Source organism: Ammospiza nelsoni, chromosome 2, assembly GCF_027579445.1.
Source record: "Ammospiza nelsoni isolate bAmmNel1 chromosome 2, bAmmNel1.pri, whole genome shotgun sequence".
Taxonomy (NCBI): Eukaryota; Metazoa; Chordata; class Aves; order Passeriformes; family Passerellidae; genus Ammospiza; species Ammospiza nelsoni.
Genome location: NC_080634.1, coordinates 79,487,725 through 79,504,613, shown reverse-complemented (window position 1 = coordinate 79,504,613; position 16,889 = coordinate 79,487,725). Strand labels below are relative to the sequence as shown.

At 40.2% G+C, this 16,889-nt stretch overlaps 1 protein-coding gene across 6 annotated transcripts in view; it reads right to left on the bottom strand.

Moving 5' to 3' along the window:
- Positions 1–441: 441 nt before the first annotated feature.
- The window catches only part of MBNL2 (muscleblind like splicing regulator 2), a 106,070-nt gene continuing 89,622 nt past the window's right edge, over positions 442–16,889 (bottom strand). For all 6 annotated transcript variants that reach the window (XM_059466663.1, XM_059466667.1, XM_059466669.1 and 3 more), the window contains one exon: positions 442–3,390. In XM_059466663.1, coding sequence (XP_059322646.1) covers positions 3,263–3,390 — 128 coding nt within the window. In that variant the 3' untranslated portion in view covers positions 442–3,262. The remainder of the gene's footprint in view (positions 3,391–16,889) is intronic.

Here is a 16,889-nt window from a genome sequence, read left to right as displayed (position 1 = left end):
ACACAGCTCCTCTGTGACTGCTCTCTCCAGAGGAATTAGCAGATAACAGGGATTATCTGTGGCTGTAACACTCTTCAAGATGTAGGAAAGAAAAGATGCAAAAGAGGTGCCAACAAAAATATGCCACAATGGTCAGGCAATTGTGAGCCAGCCCCTGGGATAACCAGTGCCTGGTCTGCACCCCGGCATGCACGGATGGGCGGAAAGGGCTTGGGATGGCTGTTGGAGGCATGTGGTGCAGGAGAAGGGCATGGGCTTCCTCACACAGCATCTGCATGTCCTGCACCTGGGGACCGAACTTAAGGGCTTGTTACCTGAACAAGCAATTAAGGAAAAAATAAAATTAAAGCAATACATACCTTTTAAAGATTCCTATTTTTTGTTACCCCAGGCCCCTCTTCCCAGAGCGCGCCACAAGAAAGGATCACCCCGACTCCACTCTCATTTTAAAATGCTTCTTTTTATTTCAGTGGTTGTACATTGGGTGAATGAATTTAACGTCACAACAGAAATAGAATGGCTATTTAACAGACCACTAGTAATTATATATGCTGGAAAAGAGTGAATGGAGGGGTTTCTTTTAACTGTTACTGAAATATTCATTGTACGTGTCGTCAATTATGCTGGATGAGAGAGGCAAACAAAAAGGTATTTTGGTGAGGTGCTGTATCCTTTGAAGAAAATAAGCACTGAGACATCTCAAGTCACTTGAAACCATGTCCCAGCTACAGTATTTACTGTCTCCATGTTGGCCCATCTCATGGTTCTTTTAGGGGGTTATATTTCTTGTTGTATTTTTTTAATTAAACAAAGCATTTAAAATTTAATCATTTTCATTAGACTTTTTTTTAAAATATAAACAAAGTTTTGGCAAATAATATTTATACAGAAAAATAGTTTTAGATCTTCCCAAATTTTGAAATAGTCTATAAAATTACTTTATAAATAAATAAAATGCAGAATCTGTTGTACACATATTTGCACATCTCTGTAATTGCCTCCTTACTGTTAGCATAAGTTTGTACTTGTACAGTTTTCAGGAATATTACAAAGTCATAAAGTCGGAAAGTGGATCTCTTATTAAAAATACATTTTCTCTTTTTGTCTGTCAGTTTATCTGGATGAAAGACCTGATGTATCTGAAGCTTCGTCATCCATGGGCAAAAAATAGTAATATTGGATTAATTGTAAAAAACATAGAATAATAGTAATTTTGAAACATAAAAAGTTCACACAAAATGATGTCTTGAAGAGTTATCTACATAAAATATTTAAACATGGATAATTTACCATTTAGTATTATACAATAAGCTACCCAAATGCCTAAATTAACTATTATAAAAAAATAAAAACAACTTTGACAGATATAGGCAAGTTGCAGTGTCAACTACCTAGTTATAATGACTGAGAAAGTCTACAAATATTAGTGTTTTAATAGTATATAATGGTGATACCTTAACTGCTAAATAACAAGTTAAGATACATTATTTTTCCACAAATTAAACTAACGCAACGTTACAAGCACTATGTTAATTTTACAACCAAATTGTGATTATTTGTTTTTCTTTCGGATGATCAAATCTCCAGCTTTATATATAAATAGATAGTAATTAGACATCGGACAAACAAGATTTAGCCTGGAAAATAATTTCCTAGACAAATAATAATATGGTTAGTGCCTTCAGTCGTTCAGAACAGGCAGTGCTGCCAAAGTTTAAAATAGTTTACAATCAATCTGAAGAGGTTAAGTTAAAATACTGCAATCACTAGTAATGTCCACATAGAAAACTTATGCTGCAAACAATTATACATAATATCCACTTATAACAGCTGTCTTGTTTTTTTAAACAATAATTTAAAAACTATGTCATTTATGTGATACATGTGCAACATATAAAATGTGAAATATGAAATATTTGGTACAATAGTGCTTGAAACAAATCTCAAATCAAACAAATGAAATTTTAATTATACATATATAATTACCTTGTAAATCAACAAAGTATTTAAAAAAGTAAACAACATTAAAATCTGCTTCATCCATATATATGTATGTATGTATATATAACATGTATATAATTGTATTAAAGATATCTTCATACTTTTGTGACATAAAATATGTTTTTAAAGGAAAACAATTAAAAGAACTATTTTTTCTCCACTCTAATCTGGTTACAATCTTATAATCCAATTTAAAAAATGCAAATACAGTAATGATTTATTAAACTGAATCTCATTCTACATTCTTAGTGTTCAGTTAATAGCCTAGATTAAAGTCACCTATGAAGTCTCAGTGACTCAACTGAATTTTAATTAAATTAGAGTATCATACAATCTCTTAATCTACAGCCTTTTTTTTGCCTTTTCTTTTGTTAGTTTGGTCTTGGTTTTTTTTGTTTTGTTTGATTTTACACTTGTAGAAATTACTTCTTAACAGCTTGGATCTTTTTGGTAACTTGACTATGAGTTTCAAAGATTATTCACGTCCGATGAGATTTGACTGTTGGCATCAGGCTCACTTTCATCAAGTCTGATGTGACAAAATTTAGGCACTTCTGCAAAGTCTATTTTAAAAACATTATAAATATACTCGTAAAATAATATTCTCAAGACTTTGTTCTTTTGGGGATTGAAAGGGGTATGAAGTTCATACTGTGCAAAATTTTTAAAATTTTCTTCTGCTATTCTGCTATGATTCAAATGCAACTTCTCCATACAAGTCAAACACCAACCATGTGCATCTAAAGACTTTGTGCTTTACTTTGGACTTCTGGCTAAAAATATCAGATTGGCAGGATGATGTGCAGGACACCGGGCTGCGTTTCATCTCTTCTGTCTTGGAATCAACTCACCAAGGGAGCAAAACCAAGATTTTTTTTTTTTAACTGAGAAGAAAACCCCGAATCATAGTTTGGGTGAAAATTAAACCTGCAACTGGGGAAAGTTTTTAGTCAATGCAATTCAATTATTGCTGAGCTCGAAAGATTCATAAACATGGAATCTCACGAGACGAACTGATCTGGACCATTTTCGTTAGGTGTAGTTATGGAGAAACGACAATATTTGCAATAATTAAACTATGCTTAGAAAACCTTTAAAACTAAATGTTATCCTTTATGTCTTGAAACATCACAGCTGGTATCAGGTAGTTAACTATTTTAGGTTGGAGTATAGTAAGCATACCATATTTAATATTCATATATGACATAGCAGCACTAGCTTTTTTGAGTTTTTGATTTGTCCATAAGAACAAATTCTTGACTTAGCATGCAGTTTGTGGCAACTCTAGAGAGGAGGAGACGGGGTAGTATGTACAGTAGCCGTGCTTGGCTGTCCGCAGGGAGGCTTCGTGACACTCCGTCCCGCTCCTGCCGGCTATTTCAGGATTATCTGTGGAGAGAAAGGGAAAGCGTGATCGCGCTTTTAGGTGACGCGGGGACAGCAGTGCACCCAGCCGGCCTGTGCTGGCCTAACTGGGCTCAGGCACAGCTCACACAGGACAGCGTCCCGTGTGGGACAGTGTGCCGTTCAGGAAAACGTCCCCCGTGGGACAGTGTCCCGTGTGGGACAGTGCCCTGTGTGCGAAAACGTCCCCTGTGGGACAGCATCCCGTGTGGGACAGTGCCCCGTGAGGGACAGTGCCCTGTGTGGGACAGTGCCCTGTGTAGGACAGCGTCCCGTGTGGGACAGTGCCCTGTGTGGGACAGTGCCCTGTGTAGGACAGCGTCCCGTGTGGGACAGTGCCCTGTGTGGGAAAATGTCCCCTGTGGGACAGTGTCCCGTGTGGGACAGCGTCCCATGTGGGAAAACATCTCCTGCGGGACAGCATCCCATGTGGGAAAACGTGCCCTGTGGGACAGTGTCCAGTGTCCTCAGGCTGCCTGTGAGGCGTTTGTGTCTCACACACCCGGTGTCATCCCCTGCACGCGTGTGAGAACACGCAGAGGGGGTGCTTTATGTGTCAGAATCCTGGAGGGCAGTGCTGCACCCAGGGCCTGGCCATAGGTGGGTGTGCACTCTCAGTGCCCTGCCCATCAGTGGAGGTGGAAGCCCTGCACCTCCCAGAGAAGCTCAAAGTGCATCTGCACCTGGGCCATTCTCACCTCCACTGTGCTCCCAGAAAGTCAGGAATGACCAGGGGAAACAGTGGAGGCAGGGCTCCTTGCCACTAACAAGCAAAAAGATGTACTGGCCTGGGTGTTTTCATGAAGCAAAAGTGTCTTTTCAATGCACTTCTAGCATTGCTAGCATGCTTATTCTCTAAAAAATTTAACTGCAGATCAGTGAACTTGAGAGGTTTTATCACGCTTCCTTATGGCAAGGATTCCAGGGGGAATACTATAGTGGTACCTCTGTGCACCTAACTAGTCACTAACCTTGCTGCTTTACCTTCATGGTGTCTCAAATGGAGGGTGAAAAAATCATTTTACAGGTGTATTTTACTTGCGCTTCCAATATTGCAAAGGTTAAATGCACAGTGTGCTCAGCAACCAACTCCACCTGCTCACAGTATTGGAAAATGGTTCAGATTCCCATCACCTGCCTGAAATGGCTGTCAGTGAAAGTGATATCAAAAGGCAGAAGTTTGATATTTTATCACACCATTGCTATCCTGTGCTCCAGACTTAAGCACAAGTCAAGGAATTAAGAATGTATTGCCTGCTCTTCCTGCTTCATTTGGCATGTGGCATATTTTTAGCTGTGTCTGCAGGTGGCATGCAAGATAGTCATGACAGCACTTGGACCTACTTGTGTATTATGAAGCTAGACCACTGCTTTATGCAATATTTATATTAAAAAGGGGGAAAAAAGTGTTTGGAAAGTAACTTAAGCAACATACTACCTCTGACATACACACCACCAAAAAGAAACACACTTGGCTCTGCGTGGCAGGCGCTCGTCCCAGTCCCCTGCCCAGCATCCCACTGCTCCTCACAGCTTCACTGCCTCTCTCCCTGTACACAAGCACCATCTCCCTGACCCCAGTGACCTTGCCAGCAAGCCAAAAAGCCATATTTGATTGCCATCAGCTCTGGAAATCTGGTGACACGTGAGGCCCCATTGTAATGACACTGTACAAACACCTGCTGCTCCAAACGACTTAACATCTAAATACATCATGCACACAACAAGGACATATATTTTTAATGAACTTCCACCCATTGTGAGTTTGTTAGCTTATCACCTATCTTCTGTTTCCTTTTGAAATAACAAAGAAATACCTTTGCTCAAATAATAAAGCCCTGTCTGTGATAATCCTGGTCCAGCTCCAGCACAGTGATTTGACAATACGTATAAAGAACACAGCCATGCTGAAAATAAGAAATGACCAAGATTTTCAGCACTAGTATTTTTAGCATGTTACAACCCAACATTAATGTAATTAATAAAGCAGCTTTAGCTACACTGGGTTAGCCATAATCACACAAGTGTATTTAAAAGATCCTAAGGTCTCATTTAATAGGACATAACCTGAAACTTACTCAGTAAGTTTCTTACTCAGTAAAATCTCAGAATTTCAGCACTGCAGCTGACTACATCATCTGCCAACTCTTGAGGGGATAAACTTGAATTTCCTATAGCTTTTTTTCTTGAGTACAGGGAGACAGGTAACCTCCTTCTGCCAAGATTACTTTGGTCAAACAGTCCCACAAGACCGGTGTTCACAGTTCCCCCAAAATGTGTGACAGAGAAGGCAGAGGGCCTAATCTCAGGCTGCTTCTCAGAAAAATAGTAGGACTGGAACTGTGATTAACCCAAGTGCCTCTCATCCTGCTGTGGACCATCCAGGCAGGACAGAGGGGTTCTGGGCGATGTGGAAGAGCAGAGACCCCTTCTCTTCCCTGCCCTGGTGAGTGGCAAAGCCCAAGGTAAGGACTTCACTGCTGTGTCCCTATTCCTGCCTTTTCTCTCCTCCTGTCACAACTCAGGAAAACAGCGAAGACAATGTGAGCACTTTCTTTTCTGGGCAAGCATGTCCTGTTTATGGGTTGCAGGTGCCAGAGGAGCAGCTGGAGCTGTCACTGCCATGCCTCCCCTGCTGCCAGTGGCTGTGGAGCTGGCTTGCTCCCACCGCATCATCCTCGATGTGCCGCCCCTTGTACAAGGGCCGTAACTAGGGCATGCTGCACCCAGCTATTTCTAGTACACGTAGGAGTCCTCCTAGGAAAAAACCCTCAAGTGTCTCCTTCAGAACAAGCTTCTCCAGTGCAGCATCACAGAACTGAGGAGCTACATTTCTTTTTTAACCTTAGCCACAAAGCGTAAAACGTCTCCCGTAGTCTTTAATTGCATGTTCACACCCTATTTCTCAAAAGATATCACAACTCTGCCACAGCTACATACACAGGCATCAGCTTCTGCCACTGTTTTTTTTTCGCTGTGTCTGACAGAGAAACATGAAATGCTAAACTACTTTACATGGAAAACACACTGTGAACCTGTCCTGTTTAATCTACAAATGAAGTAATAAACTGTGATGGAAGGCAGAGGTTATCTAAGTCTGCATCGCTGCTAATTGCTCCATCACTTGCATGCTGAAAAAGGAGAAGCTGTACTGGAGAAGGAACATCCCTGCAAACACTTTCTACAGAGTCTGCACTCCCTTGTTACTTGTAAATAGGTCCAGCCACCTTCATGTTCACTACTCTTTGAAGAATCTCAAATGCACATATATATGACTTGTCATATTTGCTCTGGTACTATTATAACATTATACTTCACAGCAACAGGATGCAATGTCATGACACTTTTACTACAGTATATATAAGAAAAAACCCTGAAAAACAAGACTATAAAAAGACAGGTCAAGCATGGGAATGCATTTTCTCCTGCTCTGAATGGTTAAGAACCACAGGTGTGGATACAGACACGCCAGAAAACACACCTTCTGCTGCTGCAGTAAAAGATCTAATAAGAAGACTAATTCCAGCATAAGCAAAATGGCTGGGCACTTAGAGCCTTGCATAGTACTTCACAGAAGATTTAATAACAGAAAAGAGCATTTTTTTGAGGTAATCACAGACAAAGGTACCCTCTCCATCATCTTCTTTCTTGGCATATGTTTGAAGTGGCAGAAAGCTGTCTACCCTTTAGATTAAAATCATTCACACTGTGCCAATGACAGTTAACAGACCTCACTGAAACTAGTAACACAAGTGAAACTAAATTTCTGCAAACTACTTTCTAAACTCACTACTCAAAATTTTCCAGCTCTTTAGATGTGACATTTTCAGCTCCTAAATGTCAAGACTTTCTCTCCTACCAGTGCATACCTCTCTTAGACCTTTACCTTCAGGACTTCTGAGTGATCATAGTGGTCATTAAGCCCCTTGTGCAACACAGAACATCCCAAAATTCAGGCCTGCTCATAAGGGTGTTACAGTTCTGCAGTGTCATCCAGGGGAATGACAATCAAGAGAGATATTACTGACAATGGTTTCAGCTTCTCACCAACTACCAGTGCAGATAAATCGATTTGGGAGTTCCCCAGACCTGGCAAAGGTGGCTGTGATCAGTCATTGTCTCAAGACTCAAAAAGTAATATTGAAAGTCTTTTTAAATTGAAGTAGAAATTCCATTTTTGTGAACTCTTTTCTGACACCTAGGTTACTGCTTTACTTGATACAGTTCATAGAATTGACCAAATTACAGAGAATCATGACTAGGTTCTAGGAATTACAAGAACGCTGTTTGGCTTGAGATTTTCTGTTTTGAAGCTACAATTCACAAAGCCTCTTTATAGTCTCTGACTTAAATGCATTTTCCAGTTCCAGATTTATTATACAATGATGAATACAGAAAATTTACCATTCTGCATGAATTCAGTGTACATGAACTCTTGTTCAACTAAAGACCTGTCACAGTGGATCAGCTGGAAAACATGACTTTGCATCTAACACTGACATGTTTCTTTTTCAGAAGTTTTGAATTATTACTCCAAAATACACTGTGCTTTATAAGCCCTAATATATTTTAAGAAGATGTTAAGACTGTATTTGATCTTTACACTACAAAGCACTTACCCCTCCAAAAATTAACTCAGACATAGCAAACATTCTGGTCTGCCCAGCCTTCCATTTTGAAAGCAATGTAGTAACAGGAGTTTCTTGTAAACAGGATTTATCTCAGAGCATTTCAGACACGAATGTCTCAGCCAGTCACCCATTTTATATCTTCCTAGGCTACCTCAGGCAACTTATTTTAGCATGAGACAGATTATCAACTCGTGATGCTTTTTTGCCCTCCATCAAATGAGAGTCTGTGGTGAACAGCTTGCACCAAGGTATTTAACTTCTGAACACCTGGGTCAGGATAGATGAACCTTTCCACAGTGACATTTTCTGTTTGCATGTTTTTCACATGAGTAGCAGACTGGTCAGATATAGCTGGGGTATACATTAAAAATGACAGATATTTTCAGACAGCCGGCTCATATCAGGCTGTCTCATAACTTCTCCCTCTTTCTAAAAATAAAAGCAACACCAAGTATTTCTTCCTTATGACAAGGAACCCAAGACTATTTCTATTTCCCCATGCCTTTGGGAAATGACTCCATGTCTTTATTTTTCATTTTCTCTTAGAATGTTCTCTTGTGGTATGTGTCTTGTTCCTTTTCTTCAAAATACTTCTACAACTTTTATTTTTTCTTTTCTTTTTTTTTTAATTAGTAGTGGAAAAAGAAAAGTAAATGCTCAGACACTTACTGAAAGTAATCCCTATTGTATCAGTTATGCCTGGTCTTATTTAATTTTTACATAGCCTTATAGATGGACTTTTCCCCCTCCTTTCCCCCACAAATTCTGCATCAGCACCTCCATGGAGCACCATCCCAAACATTCTATTTGCCCACACCAGGGGTCCCACCAACACTGTCCCATGGAATGGGTTTTGTCCCTGTCTCAACCACTGACAGATGAGCCAGCTCCAACTCTTGCTTGCATTAAATGCAGCCTGGACTTTTCCTTTGCTACTCTTTCTCCCCTGAAACCTTGTTCTCATTTCCAGCATATCATCATTTAATGGATATGTGCTTTGTTTTATTCACTAACCATGGTCCTCTCTTCAATCCAGGGCTGAAGGAGGGTATTCTCTTATTGCTTTTCCATTAATACAGTTCAGCCCCAATATATTTGTCTACTTTGTTCATCAATAAGATGACCTCTGATTTGTACACAGCAAGTGAGATGTCCGGGCCACAGACGGCTGCCTGCCCATACAGGGTCTAATATGGGGGCATCAGGTGTTTCCTGAGGGATGGAGGTCCTTTTTCCTTGGCTTTCTCATAGGCCATTCCCTCACATGGTAATTCTGGTGCTCTGTGCCATCCTCTCTTTTCTTCCCTAAATTTGAGTGTGCACAGTTTTGCCTGTCCCATATGTTAATGACATGCCTCTGGAAATGGCTGAGGGTCAGATGTCCATGCTGAAGTGGACACATCTGCTTGCACATTTTCATTCCATCAGGCACAAGCTGTTGGCCATTAGAGTGTCATAAAGCTGACAGAGACCTTGTCTGAATCCAGCTCTTCATGATGAGCTAAAAAAAAAATTCAAGGCAATTATGGGATCCCAAAGGGTTCAAGGTCTCAGCCAGCACCATTTTTCTCTTTTAATTGTCACAAGGTCCTGAGAGAAGAGACCAAAGCCACTTGTGCTGCCAACTCCTTAGCTTGCTTATGAGCTTCAATAGGTATTTACTCAAGTAATAATGTACAATATTTAAGTTCAACTTAATAAGTATTTACTCACTCTGGAGAAACAGAGCATTACTTGGTTTAGAAATGAAAGCAATCTGGCTTTATTTATTCTTCTTTAAAGTAATAAATAATGCAGTGCTAAAAATTGATCATAACATACGCTAATATATTCTACCAAAATCTATTTTTAACTCATTGCAGAGGCAGCAGACAGACTATATAGAAGTGAGAAAACCACTGCTGTAGTATTTTAGGAGCACCCATGCAGTGACTGTTTTGGATAGCCACTCAATTTTACCTCCTAGCAGGTCCAAGCTACTGCAATAATCTGTATTTTTCATTTCCTACTTTTAGGTCATTTTCCTCCTCTTCTTGAATTTTAGAAACTACCAGAATAGGCTTGCCCAGAGAAACTGAGAGCACAAATGAGTGAAAGTCAAGCACAAGTTGCGCATTATCTGTGGAAGTGCCCATATTTCTCTTGCAGGGGTGTTACTTCTCCACCCCAACATCCTCACTTAGCCTTTTTTTTAACAAAACCTGCGTTGCACTTTCCTTTTAGACACCAAGCATGCCCACACTATGCAACATGAGGCTGCCAATACACATACAGCATCCTTTTCAGGCAAAGGCACCACTGCAAACAGAGCACACTGCAAACAGAGCACAGCTGGCATGTCTGAAGTTATCACCACTCTGAAACTCCTCCTCTCCCAAAACCTGGCAATCCAGTTCAGACTCCCTTCTGAGAGCAAGAGACAACATCCAGAACTAAACTTGAACACAGGAAAGGACCAAATTTATGTTGATCAAGGTTACTCATAAGACCTTGAATTGGTTTTATAAAACTCACTATACTCATAACTTCTCTGAGGAAGCCTTAACCTTCCTGACTTTTGACTACTTACCACTTCCTTAATTTTCTTCTTATCTGATTACTCTCACATAAACAGCCATGCATACCAGTGTGTGCCATGGCAGGTAACACTGCACCAAAAATGAAGTCAGGCAACTCAGCAAAGTTTTGTATCCAGCTGAAAGTCACAACAGATACAAATAACAAAACTAAATATATAGATGTTTCCAGTGCAGCCTCCTGCACACTCAAAGCCAAAGACTGGCATTTCTAGTAGGCAATAAATCATACACCAAGATAAAAATATGATGTTCGCTTAATTCAAGGGAAAGTACTTGGAGCACCTAGAGATGTCCAGATGCAATTATTTTAAAGGACAGGATCCCAGACAAGTACATCTGGAGCTCCACACTGCTCTGTGCTGTTAAAATTTCATGATGGAAAAACCCAGACTCACATGGAGCTGTGTGTATAAACCACGAAAAAAACTCATTTTCCCCCAAATGCCTACAAAATTGGTGGACCTCAGAAATAATTTTCTATGTTTAAATAATAAATATATGCCCCAAAAGACTTTTACTCCACTTGTCAAAGTATCAGTTGTTGAATAATTGAATGCAAGAACATAAAAAGAGATTATCATATCAAACATCAACATTTTTTCTTTAAATTTCTGTAACAGGGAAGGGAAATCTGTTTTGGTTTTTGTTATATAAAGAATGAAGCCTTTGCTTACTGCTGATGTTGTGTGACACTGCCATCTAGCAGGATACCAGAGGAAGTCAGGTTTTAGTCCTATACAGGGGAGAGGGGTATGATGGGAGAATTTCTAAAAAAAACCCAAAACAGAGCTGAGATTTTTCCATTTCTTCCCCACTGGCTTCTTGTATATGGACATGCAATCTAAAGTTCTATATACAAGCCTGCTGGAACTTTTTATAATCTACAAAGAAACAACATGCTATGTTAAGAGGCCAAAAAAAATTATTAAAACAAAGACTCAGTAAAGTTTGCATGAAACTAAAATAGAGTTCCATTGTGTTTTCCAGGGTAATATTTTAGTTTTGCTTCTCTCCTGCCTTAGAAAATAGTTTTGCCACTTATTTTGTACCATCAGTTGCTTCAAGGCAGTTCAAAAGATGCTTTCTTGACACTGTTCAAGATTTGCTGTGGGCTTTAATATTGGAAACTCTCACTTCTTGAGTCTGTGAGACCCAGCTACTTACCTGTGTCAGACGAAATAACTTGAGTGAGATGAGATTTGTGATTCTTGTGTGTCTAGCATGGAAGAAGCAGCAAGCAGTTTATTTGCCCTTCCTACTATGATAAACTATTGCTATTTAAATATCTTCTCTAGAGAAATGATTCAAGGGTCACTTAGGTTTGTTTTTCCAGCCTGGTGCAGGTACAAAGCAATATGGTCAATCCTTAGATGGGCTCGCTAGATGCCCAGCACTGTTCTCCTCTGAGCTGGCTCTCTGGAAGTATTCCCTCTGATGATGTGTCTGAGGATGGAACCTGTTCCTCTGTCTCCTTTTCTGGACTTTTCCAAGTCAGATTCAAATCACTCTTTCTGTTGTTGGAACGGAATTTTCGATAGGAGCATTTAACTTGGAACTTTAGGGAACTTTTAGACCAAAACTTTCAGTCAGAAAAAAACCTAAAACAAAACTAAAATGATTTAGATACTCACTATTCCCAGAAGAAGTGCTTTCTTACCTGTTCCCTCATTCCCTCAGAAACTGCAATTAAAGGTTTTCTATGAATTTCGCATAGGGTCTTATTTATAATGTTCTTGTATGCTGGCATTAAGGATGTAAATAACATTTGTTTCAACTTCCCACCTTCTTTCTCAAAAGCTTGCTTTTAAACAACCACAAAAATAGTCAATTTCCTACTATTTACCAGATTTTTCAATTCATTTTCTCAGCATATTGCTACTTTTCAGGTTTCCATGAGGAAGAAAGGGAACGTGAGGCAGTAAAAGCCTTGTCAGCAGTGCCATGGGCAGCTCTCTGCCCTGCCAGACAGCCTCCTGGGTTACAGAGCAATGGAGAGGAAGCCCTGCTGGGGACACCAAGGAATATTTGCACAAGGGAGCATCTGGCATGTCTGCTTTGTGCAGAAGGGGAGATCACCTCCAGTCAGTGCCCCTTCAGACATTCTGGTCTGAGGAGAACCTGCCTCCCTTGGGAGTGCTGCTGCCTTTGCAGGCACCTTGGCAAGGACAGGTGCTCTGTTGCTGCATGTCCCAGCTCTGCTCCCTCCTGACAAAGCCACCACACATGGCATCCCAAATCCCAAAAGCTTGGCATGTTTGTATTTTACACTATGTTAACTAGTTTTTGAATTCTGGGGCAAATATTTTAATTGTCTTTTTGTTTGCGACACTCAAAACATAACTATTTTTATTTTTGCTTCATTGTATTCTAACAGATTTTGACAGAACTGAAGGCTACTGAATGATTTCATAATTAATATCTGCATAATTGCCACCTAATTCAGTGCAAATGCTGATGCATAATTTAAAGCAGCTGTGCCAGATAATCACAAGCCTTACCATGAGACAGCCTGTTGATCTTTTATTTCTTTTTAGACACAGGCTCTAAGTATTTAATTTTTCTTTTGGATATGCTTTTTACTATTTCCTTCTTGATAAAAGGTCATATAACCAGTAGAATAATGTCACGAAATAACGTCTTTGAGCAGCATTCTCTATTATGCTATTTTTATACTATCAGTCTCTGCCCATTTTCATCGGTACAAAAAATAAAGCCATGAATTGTTCTGAACTGATGTGATGTGAGCAAGACTCACATTGCTTGGAATTTGGTATATGTCCTCTAATAACCAGGAGCTATGGAAACACTCACTGAACCTGAGGACACAGATTAGGACACAGGAATGCTGGTGTCTTAACCCCCTGCCACCCTCACTGAGGTGACACAACCCAGTCAGTAAGCCAGCACAGCCTGGAGATCCCTTCATGTGCTCACCAAGTGCAGGCTTGGGCCATGTGCTCACCAGGGGTTGACACCACTTGGGCTAAGGGCTAATGTCTCCTGCCTGTCACCCCACTGCCAGTTCAGAAGTAGGTGTGCAAATTTGTCTGCAGGTCCTGTGTTGCATTTGCCAAGCTTGTGAAAATATCTTGGGTAATGCAGACTTCCAAGGTTATCTTGGGACAATCTCAAACATCACCAGACACATGTTTAGGCAACTGAACCAAGCCCTGTGAGACTTTTGAAGGACAAGCCAGGCTACTCTCCAGATTTCATCTGACTGGGCTGATAAACTTCACTGTCTACAATGGGTCCTTAAACTTGTATCTTGCATGTAGACACCCATACTTAGACACCAACACTTAAGTGTCTTAATTTTGGGCTGAGTTCTAACCTTCTAATCCTTGTAGGACTCACCAAGATAAATAGATATAAATGGAACAGTAGTGAGGCTTTCTAATTTAGAAATTTAAAGCCCCCACAAGGAGTTGTTTGCCATTACTTAAAACTGAACTTCAGCCCCAAAAGTCAGAATAACATCTCTCTCAAATAATGTCAGGATAAACCATCCTCTGTTAAATTACGTTTGGTGTGCAGGGTGGAGGAAGTCACATTTGACTGCATTTCCATTAATAGAAACATCCTTATCTCCAAATAGGCTCCATCTAATCTTTCCCCAAGTTTCTAATCCTGTATTTTCTCATAAAGTAAACAGCAAAACAAGAAGAGGAAAAAACCTTCCAAAATAATTTTCTTTAAGATCTATGACTTTTATATCATCCTGAAATTGCAGCACTGTACATTCTTAGCCTAAAAAACAGTCAGTAAATATTGCTCTTCACCTCTACAACCCCCTGAAAGGAGGTGGTACCAAGGTGGGGATTGGTTTTTCTCCCAAGTAACAAATGATAGGATGAGAGAAAATCACCTCAAGCTGTACCAGAGGAGGTTTAGATTGGATATTAGGCAACATTTCTTCATGGAAAGCGTTGTCAAGCACTGAAACTGTGCCCAAAGCAGTCACCATCCCTGGAGATTTTTAAAAGACTGCTGCACTTAGGGGCACGGTTTAGTGGTGAACTTGGCAGTCCTGGGTTAACAGCTGAACTCAATGATCTTAGAGTTTTTTTCCAAGCTAAATGATTCTGTGAGTCTACCTGTGAGTGAAGCTCAGCAGGTAACAGTTTCCTTGCTTGCTTGAGTATTGCTAGCCCATTAGCTGAAGGAGTAACAAAAGCTTTGTTAAAGATCTCTGAAGGACATATTTACACACAAAGACTGTATTAATATTTTAAGCAGGACATCCTCCGTATCTCTGTCCACATGCATGCACTAGAGGGAGCTAGGACCAAACCTCTGTATTCACATTCTAACGCTGCTTCTCACCATCATTTCACACAGTTTCAAACTTTGCTCCAAGAAAACGCTGTCAGCATCTCCAAACAACTGAACTGAAAGTTCATCAAGCATCTGCTGCTGAATTGGGGTTAAGCAGCTGAGGCTTCAAACCACATCCTATCAGGAATGGCTGGAGCAATTGTGAACAGCAGAGGAAGGAAAAGGGGAATGGCCTTTTACCTCTGACCAGTCATGCTCTTGGATGGACATGTACCTTTCCAGCCAGCTTTCACTGGAAAGCTGAAGTCCCCTCCCCTCCATTCCCTCTCACCACAGCCTGGCAGCTGCAGTAAGTGGGGCATTTTGCAGCATCCTGTTTGCATTGCATTGCACCAAAGCAATTCTCTTCCTCTCTGAACTACACTGCAAGAAAATTATTTTTAAAACCTAACTTTTGTAAGTCAGAAAAAGCAAGGGATGCCAAATTTTTCATATGTTCTTAACTGGTGTCACCCTGCACAGATGTACACAGTACATTCAGCTTTTAAGTCTACATAATCTTTTCACGTGCATCGTGCCACACATTGAACACACAATGCCCAGAGCTGCTGGCCAAGCATCACTGACAGTGTGTGCCCATGCAGGTGTACTTTGAGCTCTTACTCATGTTATTTTCTGAAAGAAAGGATGTACAGAAGACATGAGACACAGTGACTTATTTTTTCTAAACAGACACTGACAGCACATACTAAATAATTTACTGGACCCAATGGAGTTACTGTGTTTTATTAGCCATCAGCTGAGACTCCATAACTTTTGGGATGTTGACTTTTCCCTTCCACTTGTGCTTCAAAGACACTGGGATGATCACACTCAGTCCCAGGAAGACCCGCAATCTTTCCCCAGGTCAGAATACTAAACCAAATGATATTAAGATAAATTATTAAGCCCTGCTGAAACTTTCTTTTCATGCCCAGAATTGAGAAGAAGCTGTGGGAGATGAAATGGAACAAGCTGAAGGCTGCAGGTTGTAAAAAAAAACTATGGTAGAGACACTGGAGAGAGGAAACTGTACGTCACAGATATGTAAAGCAGCGTGGTACAGACTAGTAAAGGAAATTTTATCTGGTTGGGAATAAAAAAGTCCTTTTCTGAAATACTCAGGAGAGTTTAAACCCATACAACAGGACACAAAGAATGCTATGACCATGAACAAAGTAATGCTAATTACCAAGTTAATATCCTGCTCCTACTATGTTTCTTGGGCTAAAGAAATACTGAGAATTTGAGCCACAGAGTTACTGTGGGGCTTTCCCAGCATTGTAGCTTTGTCTCCAATCTTAGGATGTTATAAATAAACAGAAAACTTGGAGTTTTCATTCTCTTATAAAGAAGAATGAAATCCTACTGCTTTCTCTACTTTGAAATACATGGTTTTTTAACAGTAGCTTTTAAAGACTTAAAATGACTAAAACAAAGAGAGGAGAGAGAAAAAAGAAGACTGTGATGGCACAAGCTACAGAAACCAATAAGCTCCTGAGGTGGGACTAATCTCCTCCATGTGGAGTGGTGCAGAGCTTTGGTAGCACACCTACACTCATTCTACAGGCAAGGGACAGAGACAAGACTCTCCAGGACAACTTTCCCTGTCCTAACACAGACTTCCAGAAAAGCAGATGATCTAGATGCCAGACTTACAAATGGCTGAAGTTAAACAAGTGAAAACCCATCCTCCTGTTAAACCATGCATTAATTTCAGCATGGAATTGTATGTATACACACACACACACACACACATATGCAACTAGATTAATACAGACACTTTCTACAATTCCTGTTAAATTTAAAATGCTATAATCCTCCAATGCAAACAAAATCTGCACTGGGAAAGAAGGGGCTCTGCCTGCCATCCTGATGGATGAGGAAGAGCATTAAGGCACACCTTTGTCTTCTCAGGGGCACTAGTTACTTGCATGAAAGTGTTCCCATTAACTTA